This window comes from Protobothrops mucrosquamatus, unplaced genomic scaffold, assembly GCF_001527695.2.
Source record: "Protobothrops mucrosquamatus isolate PMUCROS unplaced genomic scaffold, P.Mucros_1.0 scaffold1329, whole genome shotgun sequence".
NCBI classification, from domain to species: Eukaryota; Metazoa; Chordata; class Lepidosauria; order Squamata; family Viperidae; genus Protobothrops; species Protobothrops mucrosquamatus.
Genome location: NW_015387528.1, coordinates 759,159 through 770,693, shown reverse-complemented (window position 1 = coordinate 770,693; position 11,535 = coordinate 759,159). Strand labels below are relative to the sequence as shown.

General features: G+C 46.1%; 1 protein-coding gene across 1 annotated transcript; it reads right to left on the bottom strand.

The window, feature by feature from the left end:
- Positions 1–2,210: 2,210 nt before the first annotated feature.
- LOC107292343 (G-protein coupled receptor 157) lies at positions 2,211–8,905 on the bottom strand. Its single transcript, XM_015821423.1, has 4 exons — positions 8,526–8,905; positions 4,201–4,414; positions 2,693–2,890; positions 2,211–2,506 (listed from the first exon to the last, which is right to left on the bottom strand). Exons 1-4 carry the CDS (start codon positions 8,903–8,905, stop codon positions 2,282–2,284), a joined length of 1,017 nt encoding a protein of 338 aa, XP_015676909.1. The 3' UTR covers positions 2,211–2,281.
- Positions 8,906–11,535: the final 2,630 nt, after the last annotated feature.

The following is an 11,535-nucleotide window of genomic DNA, read 5'->3' as shown; positions in this document are numbered from 1 at the left end:
AGCCACAACTCTCTTTTCTTTTGAAGGAAAAATGCTGGAGCAGCAGCGACAGCCAATCCGTGAAAGGAGGCGGGAACATTCCGGGAAAAGCGGAATGGCAGTTAGGGAGCCCTTTTGCATAAATTTCCATCCACTTTCAGGGACCGCACATACTTTTTCCCAGCGTTTTTGGTACAGAAAGTTTTTTTCCAACTTTCCTGTGTATCTGAGCATTCCCGGTGATCTCCTGTTGGTCTTCCATCCCAATTCTAAGCCTATTTATTTGCCCTTTCTTTCCCAGTCTGCCAAGATCACTTTTTAATGACTTGCCTAATTTAAATACCCCCATTTTTCCATGAAATGGTTGAATTAATTGACTGAATACTTTATTCGGGCAAGTGTGATTGAGCACGTAAGGAATTGGCCTCAGGGGCAGACCTTCCCAATGGGAGTCAAAACCAAGAAATCACGTGTTACCCAGGGAAAAATTGTTACTTAAATACAAGAAGGTTGTGAAAATCGTTTTAAAAACTTAGCAAACAACCAAAAGCGAAAGCGTGAAAATCTTTCACGCATCAACACTTACGCACTCAGACACACTTTTGAAGCAGCTTTGCCATTTTCTCTAAATTGAACTGCTGGAAGAAAACAAAATTAAAGCAGGGGGGAAAAAAAGTCAAAGAAAGAAAAAAAGCTCCATCTATTCAAGGCTCGTTTATTTAAAAAAAACAACACACACTTTTTGTTCAAAGGCCACCTTCAACGAGGCGGATGGAAAATTCAATCTTAATCTGTACATTTAAGAGTTTCTGTTGCATTGGTGTTTAAAACACACAAACACGCAGAGAGAAGTGAGGTATACAGAACGAGGGGAAAAAAATCAGCCTGGCCCAAAAAAATTTTTTGCAGCATTTATTCGAAGGCAAACGAAGCAGCGTCCCCCAAAATTGGGGGTGTCCACTGGAACCAGACATGTGAGAATCCATCACTTTCCTAGGTGGGTTGCGATAAAATAGAAATGAACCAATATGCACCCTGTTACAGTCCTTCCAGATGGGAAGACTATACCACCTTCAAGTATCAAACTTGGATGCTTCGTTTCAAGAAGAAAGTTGTAGGCAGCTGCTTGACTCCAACATCCATCCCTGATCAGGCTAGTTGAGGATGATGGGACCTGTAGTGTCTCTCTCTCTCTGTCTTCTCTGATTTCCAAATAGGGCATTGACAGCCACGCCTCTTCTCTCCCCCTTAAACGTGGGTCGTCTTGTCCCTTAACATTTAATTCAACACTTTCTCCTCTTTTATTCTTAACGCCCGAGTTAAAAAAAAATAAAAACATGTCTTCGTAGCGTCTTTTTTAAAAAAAGGAGAAAAAAAAACAACAACCACACCCTGAGAAAGTTAATTTGGAGTAAGACCGATCCAGCCGTCGTTATGGTGAAAAATTGAACGTTTTTCTTTTTTCTATAAAAGAAGTCCAAAAGTCTTATTATGTTGTTGTTGTTTCCCTTCCCCAGGGGAATGGATATCATCCCGGTGATCTCCTGTTGTTTCCCTTCCCCAGGGGAATGGATATCATCCCGGTGATCTCCTGTTGTTTCCCTTCCCCAGGGGAATGGATATCATCCCGGTGATAGGCATCTTGGTTTCCTGTCTCAACAAAACGACAGACAAGGACCAATGAAAGGGTAAGTTTTAGTAGAAAAACCAGGAGCCACATAACACAATTAGCATTAGGGGTGGTCCTCGGCTTGCAATAGTGACCGTTCCAAGTTACAACGGCATTGAAAAAATGACCAATTTCTATATTTTTAGCAAGCCTGGCTGCCCGGGAGTGGATTTTATTTGCCAGAGGTGAATAAATGATCAACAAGCCGTTTGTGGAAATTCCACTTCGGACTCCAGAGGGAAATCAAATCGGTAGGAAAAAAACAACTGGAAGGGAAACTAAGAATTATATCCGGGGGTGGTGGGGAATGCTGTTTTGTACTTTGGATGGTATTTCAAAATTGTGAGCATCAAAGGGCTGACTTTAAATTTTTATCGTTTTTATCGTTTTTATTTTTCTATTCGGAGCCCTTAATCAGGGATTGCGTGACTTCTGTAGGTGCTATACGCTAAATAAATAATTAGGAGTTCCGATTTTCTCCCCGAATCCCGGGATTTTTCTGGGTTTTTGTTTTTTTGTTTGCAGCAGCCGCCATTTAAAACCTCACCTTCCAAAATGTGGGCAAACTAGAAACACTCACGGTGAGAATCCCACCAGGCAAAAGGGTGATTTCCATCACGATACAGGCCACGTTCAAGGGCTGGATGCGTCTGCCCCTGTGCTATGGCTGCCTCGCAGCTCCCAGTCTTTGCAAAGGGGAGCCTCAGCCTGGAAGCTGGTCTCCAAACTCGGCGGAGGAGGCTCTGGATTCGAGTATCGCCAGCAGCACAAGGAAGAAAACAGTTTGTTCCGGACGACTCGGGTGCAAAAGACAAAGAGGATGCAATTTGCAGCTCCTTGAAAAGTGTTTCCGATTCCCTGGTGGGAAAAGGGGAGAAATTTTATTTTATTTTATTTTATTTGCTTCTGAAACAAAAAAAAAAAAGTGTCTCCTGAGCTTTTAAACAGAGTGGACTTCAATTCCCAGAATCCTTCGCTGCACATCTGGAGGCAGCTGGATGGGGGAAAGCCCATCCAGGCAACCTGTTATTGTCTGAAACTCACGTGAAGCACCACCAGGAGCCAGTTTTGGTCTGCAGGAGAGCCGGACAGGGTCAGCACAAACCGGATGGTGCTCCAGACACGCAGAAAGATGAAAATAATCGGGATTAAGGTCAGCTTCTTGTCTGCCACGGATGCTGCTCCTGGGTGGGAAGATGGGGCCCTGGACAAGATGGGCCGATACTCGGAGAGGGCTGCGTGCTGGAAAGAAAAGAGGGAATCCCTGTTAGATGGTATATTTATTTTGGATGTTTCTATTGCTTTTTGTTTTAAAATATTATGAGCTGCCCATTGACTACATGGGGGGGGGGATTATATAAATTCAATAAGTAAATAAAAGATAGATAGACAGACAGACAGACAGACAGACAGACAGAGGGATGATAGATAGATAGATAGATAGATAGATAGATAGATAGATAGATAGATAGATAGATGGATGGATGGATGGATGGATGGATGGATGGATGGACAGACAGGCATAGGGAGGGGGATAATAGATAGATAGATAGATAGACAGACAGACAGACAGACAGACAGACAGACAGACAGACAGACAGACACGGACGGACGGACGGACATAGGGAGGTAGAGAAAGAGAGAGAGATAAGATGAGATAGACAGGCAAATAGAGAGAGCAGGTAGAGAGAGACAAAGGGAGATAGGGGAGAGAGGGAGAGAGGGAAAGAGAGAGAGAGAAAGACTGATAGATGGTAGGGGAGAGAGAGATACAGGCAGACAGATAAATATAGACAGACAAATAGGCTGATGGAGAGAGATGTGTGAGAAAGAGGAGAGGCTACAGTAGACAGAGATAGCATGGAGTAAACAAGGCCATTTTCCAGAAATGTTGACTAGATTACGAATGCTCATTTCATTCCGTTTGGATTTTAGAACATAAAGGTCTGCCATGCAGGGGTGTGTGCCTAACACCCCAAACCTCCCAATGTGACTTTGTGTTATGCCCACATTCAACCAACTGTCTCTCTCTCCGCCCCCCCTCTGTAAGATTCAGCCCCAGCCTTGTTTACAGCCAATTTGACAATAAGACAGCAAATAGAAAACTGCAAAACGGGCTGGGATACCCTCCCTGGAATGGGATTAATGCAAAAAAAAAAGCCTCTTGCAGCTGCTTTTGGTTGGGGAAGGAGGAACTAGGGACTGGAGCCATCCTGCATGATACATTTCCATTGCTAAGCGAGACAGTGCCCCGTTTTACAACCTTGCTTGCCCCAGTCCTTAAGTGAATCACTGCAGTTAAGTTAGGTCTCAAAAGCGGATCACGTGAGCTCGGGACACTGCGACTCTCCTAAAGACGAGCCAGTTGCCCGTCGTCTGGATTTTGATCACGTGACCCTGGGGATGCTGCAAAGGTCGTAAGTGTGAAAAACAGTCATAAGTCTCTTTTTTTTCAGCCCCGTTGTAACTTTGAACGATCAGTAAATGAACTGTTGTAAATCGAGGACCGGCTGTATAAGCTCACCCAGGCTGATCACATTCTGGATACCCACCGCTCGGTTGATGTGCTTCTTTATCAGGATGTAAAAAACCGGCAAGGTCACGTAAGCGAGGATTTCCCACAATTTCCCTGCCAGCAGCATCCAAAGGAGCCGGTCCTCTGCATTGATGTCAATCCAGCACCAGCCCACCGAGACATCTGACGCGTCGTAACCGATTTTTTTCAAGGCCACGGCGGCTGCGGTGATGCCAAGGGGAACCCCCCAGCTGCAAAACAGGGGAGGGAAGAAGAAAAATTTGGAGCCACCAAATTGGGCAGAACAGCCCTTGCAAAACTAAAGATCTCCTTTCTGAGTTTGGGGAACGACACCCTGTGAAGGTAGGACGCCGGAACGGAAGATTAGATTTGTAAAATTGGCCGAGCTTGCTCGAATAGTAAAGCTAAAAAAACAACACAAGAGTTTTTTTAAGCTTTATGTGGGTTGGACTAGATGACCTCCAAGGTCCCTTCCAACTTTATTATTGTTGTTGTTATTATTAAATAAATAACTTTTAGTTGAAAGAAAACTAAATGGATGATTTAATGGATTTGGGGATTGAAAAGGGATAAAGAGGAAGGGGAAAGAGTAACTGCTTCATAGGGCAGAAATAATTCTATAGTTTAATAGAAATAATTTATTACATCTGTCTGTCACTCCACTTCCAGCAACTCTGGGCAGTTTATTATTCACCTTTTTTTTGGCTCTGCTCGTTTTCTCTACATTATCTTCTTAAACTGGCAACTTTCCCCCTTTTTTTTAAGCGCCCTAATCTGTTTTTATTACAAAGAAGCCATTTTAACAATGCATCAGAATAATAATAATAATAATAATAATAATAATAATAATAATAATAATAATAATAATAATAATAATAATAATAATAATAATAATAATAATTTTCAGGCAAGCGGTCGAGAACTGCTTTAGAAAACAACAGTCCTGTGTAATATTTTTTTTTCGCTTCTAACATGCCCTGGCTGGACTCCAAAATAGTGAAACCGGTTGCACAGCTGGATTATGACTGCAACCCGGACACACTCTGGTCCAATTTAATCCAGATGTGAATGAATTAGAATGAATACCCATGCCGCAGAGAGTCTCAGAGCCTTTTCTAAACCGAAGTGGCTGTCTAAAATTAGCTCCAGTTGTAAAATACCCCTCTCCTGAGTTATAAATACACTGCAGTCACAAGCAATGAGGCTGACATTTCACTAATGTAATTTTGTAGGTTATTTGCAATATAATCCCTCTTCCAGGCCGTCCCTAAATAGCCGAGGAGGTTAACCTCACTGAATTATATTTTGCACTTCTGAACCATTGGACCCATTGCTTTGCAAAACAGCATTTTTTAAAAAAAAAACACCCTCCTTAGAAGGGGCCCAACTCAAGTGAAGACTGCAGAGGTGGGACTCCACCACCCGTCAACGCAAAGCCAGAATCATATTGATGGGAAGTGTAGTTCCTCGGTGAATTTCTCCTCCTGTGGTTTCTGGATCTGGCCACGGGTTCAGGCAGGCAGGTAGGACTGGTAATCGTGCAGAGAGGCAATGGGCAGGCTCATTAGCCAAAAAGCCACACAAATTCCTAGCTGTCTGCCCCACCAAAAAACTGGATTTAATTCAAAGTGAACTATCAGCCAAAGAAAATCTAACAGGCCAGCATCTGGGAGTCTTCTGTTCTCTTTTTCATATCCCACACTGCATCCTTTGATCACAATATATATATATATAATAAAATGCATTCGGACCTGCCGTGCAATGGAGGCTTCAGGATCAATGCAAATTTACCCCTTGGAATTTTTTCCATTCTCAAACTCTTGAGCGTTTCTGCAGGTTTGGGATCACAAGTCCTATCAGCCTCAGCCAACATCGCCCCTTGGGAGGGGATGACGGGTACCAGGCCTCCAAATATCTTTAAATTCCCCTCTCCCTATTCTTTCTTAAGACAAGCCAAGGAGCAGACACGCACCCTTAATGTCACATTTTGGGGGGGGGAGGCTCAGCTGGCGCAAAGTAACCCCCCCAGCCCCCCAATCAGAATGAAAAAGTGGAAAGCTAAACATAAAATCAATTCACGCGTCAAGGAAGCCTTGAAAGAAAATCGGATGCAGAGTGCAGACGCCACCCCCCTTCGCTCGCTTGCTCAAGACTTTTTCAGAAGTGTGCGAAGGTCACAAGTCTCCCTTGTGCCACTGTTTGCACAACCACTCCAGATTTGTTGTCGAGCATCTCTACAGCCTGAGGAACTCAAAGGCATCTGATATATCACAAAGGAGGCATTCCGGAATGCAAACACTGTCTTATTTGCAATTGCTCCACCACAAACACCGTTTTTTAGGGCATCTTAAATATATATATTCATTTATCTGCCCAATTCCGGGTAGTCCTCGGCTTACGACCACAACTGAGCCTAAAATTTCCTTTGCTAAGTGAAACGTTTGTTAAGGGAGTTTGGCCCCATTTTTGCGACTGCGGTTGTTAAGTTAGTGAGCCCGACTTCCCCCGTTGACTTTGCTTGTCAGAAGGGGATCGCGCGGCCCCAGGACACCGCAAACCGTCATAAATACGAGTCAGTTGCCGAGCCTCTGAATTTGGACCACGTGATCTTGGAAAATGCTGCAACGGTCATAAGTCTGAAAAACGTTTTTCATTGCCGTTGTAACTTTGGTCGCTAAATGAACCATTTGTATGGGATAGAAGCTACCAAGGAGAAAAGACCGAGTTAGATTGTATCAGACTAATCAGAAAGATTTGGGATCTTATGTACAACAGGTCAGCCTCGTTTTATGTCCATTTGTTTAGTGACTGTTCCGAGTTACAACGGCCCTGGGGAAAAAATGACCATTTTTCCTTGCTTTCCGACCGTTGCAGCATCCCCATGATCAAAATTTGAACGCTTGGCAATTGGCTCATATTTAGGACGGCCGGGATCCGGCGATCCCCATTTGAGACCTTCTGATTCACTTAACAACCAGATCCACTTAACAACAACCCTGTTTCTAACTTCACAACTGCAGTGTGTCACTTCACTGTAACAAGAAAAATCCCCAAATGGCCCCAAACTAACTTAACGGTTTCACTTAACAGAATTTAGGGACTCCTGTGCAGTCGTAAGTTGAGGACTATTGAATTAACATTATTATTTCCACCCCAGTTTGTCAAACATAAAACTGCAACGTTAAGTATCCCCTTTGCTCCAGCTTGCTACAAAGAAGCTACAAGTATTTTTAAACAAACGTGGTTACATGGGAACCTGGGACAGGGATCTCTCTGGAGACCTGGAAGCATCGGGCATCTCTCAGCTTAGTCTACCTTGCAGGGGTGTTGCGAGGAAAGAGAAAGGAGGGCACACCCAGTTTGTTTGCTTTTGCACCAAATCGGAGGATTAATTTTGCAAAAAAAGAAAGAAATCTGGCCTTTGACAGCAAAAGCTGGTTTTCCTGGGGTTTTATTTACAGTACTTTTTTAAATTAACATTGTTGGATCGGAAAAACAGGTTCATCTCTCCAAGAATTGTAGTCTCGGCCACACCTAGCTCGCCGCCCGGAGCAAAGAGAGGCAGAATTTGGGGGCCACGGCTCCATCATCCCTGACTTTGGCTGGCTGTGGCTTGTGGGAACTGGGAACAAAGAGGCAGGCTTCTGATGCTAAGCAGAGGGGCACAATTTATTTTCCAAGCTAAGGGTCGCAAGTCTGGGCTGGGTTGTTCTTCTGCTGGGACAAACCACGTTCATTGGCCTTCCCATAAATGAAAGTCCTCTGAATCAAATAACCTCTTCAGATAGCCCCCAATACCCTAATTGCAAGGGGTGAGATTAAAAAGAAAAATTCCAATTTACAAATGAGGTTTTGTTTTCCTTCTTTTTCTGCATTCTCTACACTGGACAATCCCCAAACTTTAGAAAAAAACTCCCTTTTGAAACTCCCTCTTCACTTGGGCTCCCATCCCCTTTTCATTCCTTTTGAAAATGTGTGTCTGTGTGTGTGTGTGTGTTGCATTTTACAAGGCAAGACAAAACCACTTTGATTTGAGCTGGGGAATTGGAAAAAGGAAGAACGTTTTTAAAACACACACACACACACACACACACACACCAATAAAGATTATTTATTAATTGTTGGCCCCGTTCTAGCCTTTTGGGGATGGTTAAATGCAGCCCTTTTCTTTGGCCGGCTTCTTCTACCCCCAAGGGGCATCGCAAGGCGCTAGTCCTCTGCAACCCTGCTTTTGGGGAGGGGACAGGAGGTAGAGAGAAGGGAGATGGAAGACTGGACACACACACACACACACACAGGTAGAGAGGAGACGGGGGGGGGGGAAGAGGCCACCCACCTCACCTCACCAAGTGGAAGAAGCCGAGCAAGCCGGCGGAGCCGGGGGAGCCGCGGACTATGGCGAAGTAGAGGTCCAGGGCGATGGCCACGGTCCAGAAGAAGGAGCTGGTGTTGGCGAAGGTGGAGAGGGCGCCCTGCGCCACGCAGTCCCAGGACGAGGCCTCGAAGTCCTTCAGCACCCCGTAGGCGTAGGAGGCGGCGGAGAGCAGGTCGGCCCCGGAGAGGCAGGAGAGCAGCTGGCGCGGCCGCGTCCGGAGCTCCGGCCAGCGGGCCTGGGTGCCCAGCAGCAGGCAGCAGCCCAGCACCGACAGGGCGCAGGAGAGCAGCACCACCCCGCGCTCCCAGGGGGAGACCAGCGTGGCGGGGGGATCCCGCAGGAGCATGGCGGGGAAAAGGGAGAGGGGGGCGAGAGGGAAAGGGGAAAGAGAGAGAGAAAGGAGAAGGAAAGGGAAAGCGGAAAGGGAAAGCGGAAAGAAAGGGAAAGGGGCGAGCGAGGAACGCAAAAGGGGGTCTCCGGAGCGCAAAAGCCGCGCTGCCGACCGTCCTCCTCGCTCTCCAGGCAGCTCCGGGGCGCGGCTCCCCTTCCCTCCGGCTGCGGGGGGGGGGGGAAAGGGTAGACGGCGCCGGGTTCTGCAGGGCGGAGGCACCGGAGCCCCAGCCGGGAAGGGCCCGACGCCCCACGGCGCGCCACACACACACACCCACACCCACACCCCCACCCAGCCCGGTGACTGGCGTGACTCCTCCTTTCGGGCCGCTCCGCCTGCGCTCTGGCGCCGGTCGGAAGCCTTCCCCCCCCTCCCCCGCCAAGGAGAGGGCGGCTCCTGAGCATGCACAGAGTGCGAGTCCGGAGCTCTGCTGGGGAGGGTCTCTAAGGCCCTCCCGGGATTGCCAAAGGTGGCTTTCAAGAGGGTGGGCCGCCCAAAGAGGCTGGGTGTCCCGCGGGGGGGGGGGGGAGGATCGCTGCTGTGTCTCTGCAGGAGTCCCTGTTCTGGCCCACAAGCTGTGTCGGGTCTGGGCGGACGGGAGTTTACTGGGATAGACTGGCAGATGCCGATCCCATCTGTGCATACAGATTTTTTTTGGGAGGGGGGGGGCGAGAGGACACGGTCAGGGGAGTGTGCCTGTGCTGTCTCTGTTCTGTAAAAGGTGCTTTTTTAAAAAAAAATTTAAAAAATTTAATCCTGCCCTGCTGGAATGCAGGAAAGCAGCCAATACAATACAATACAATAAAGCTTGAAATATCCTGCCTCAGTTTCTTGAGCGTAAACCCGATTAGAAGACAAGGACACGTTTGATTGGCTCGACAGAGTGTGAATTTGACAGGACTTATAGTGCAGGAAAGAGGCACTGAGATTCCGCGTTTCCCAAAACCAGGCGTAAACCGGGATTCATTTCGTTTTATTCATCCGAGCGTTGAGTGTCACAGAAACACACGTTTCTGTGCCAAACGTTTTCTCTTGTCAAAACTCCAACCTACAGATTTTTTACCTTTCCAATCTGAATTTAGCCCATTGGGCTAAGGAGTGGTTTATTTAAAGGGGGTTTATTTAAAAACTCTTGTTTAATTTAATAAACGGTGGTTTGTTTAAAGACTGCACTCACACAGCACCCTAATGGCAAACCAACCGTATCACTGGGGTGACGTGATAGCAATATTTGAGGGGCTGCCCCAAAGAAATGGGGGTCAAGCTATTCTCCAAAGCACCAGAAGGCAGGACAAGAAACAATAGACGGAAACTCATCAAGGAGAGAAGCATCCTGGAATTAAGGAGAAACTTCCTGACCTGACAGGGAGGACAATTAACCAGTGGAACAGCTTGCCACCAGAAATCGTGTGTGCTCCATCACTGGAGGTTTCTAAGAAAAGACTATTTATTTATTTATTTTTTATTTATATTTGAATTTATATCCCGCCCTTCTCCCGTAGGACTCAGGGCGGCTGACAATCTATTTAAAATACATATAAAACAATACAAATTTAAAATTAATTAAAAGGAATATTAAATATTTGTCGAATTTAAAATATAATTAAAACCCCCCTAAAAATTACCCTAGGCCAGTCCTGCAAGCTGGAATAACCAAGTCTTGAGGGCGCGGCGAAAGGAAGGGAGATCAGGGATAACCCTGATCTCTGGGGGCAGTTCATTCCAGAGGGTGGGANCCGTTGACTTTGCTTGTCAGAAGGGGATCGCGCGGCCCCAGGACACCGCAAACCGTCATAAATACGAGTCAGTTGCCGAGCCTCTGAATTTGGACCACGTGATCTTGGAAAATGCTGCAACGGTCATAAGTCTGAAAAACGTTTTTCATTGCCGTTGTAACTTTGGTCGCTAAATGAACCATTTGTATGGGATAGAAGCCACCAAGGAGAAAAGACCGAGTTAGATTGTATCAGACTAATCAGAAAGATTTGGGATCTTATGTACAACAGGTCAGCCTCGTTTTATGTCCATTTGTTTAGTGACTGTTCCGAGTTACAACGGCCCTGGGGAAAAAATGACCGTTTTACCACGCTTTACGACCGTTGCAGCATCCCCATGATCAAAATTTGAACGCTTGGCAATTGGCTCATATTTAGGACGGCCGGGATCCGGCGATCCCCATTTGAGACCTTCTGATTCACTTAACAACCAGATCCACTTAACAACAACCCTGTTTCTAACTTCACAACTGCAGTGTGTCACTTCACTGTAACAAGAAAAATCCCCAAATGGCCCCAAACTAACTTAACGGTTTCACTTAACAGAATTTAGGGACTCCTGTGCAGTCGTAAGTTGAGGACTACCGAATTAGCATTATTATTTCCACTGCAGCTTGTCAAACATAAAACTGCAACGTTAAGTATCCCCTTTGCTCCAGCTTGCTACAAAGAAGCTACAAGTATTTTTAAACAAATGTGGTTACATGGGAACCTGGGACAGGGATCTCTCTGGAGACCTGGAAGCATCGGGCATCTCTCAGCTTAGTCTACCTTGCAGGGGTGTTGCGAGGAAAGAGAAAGGAGGGCACA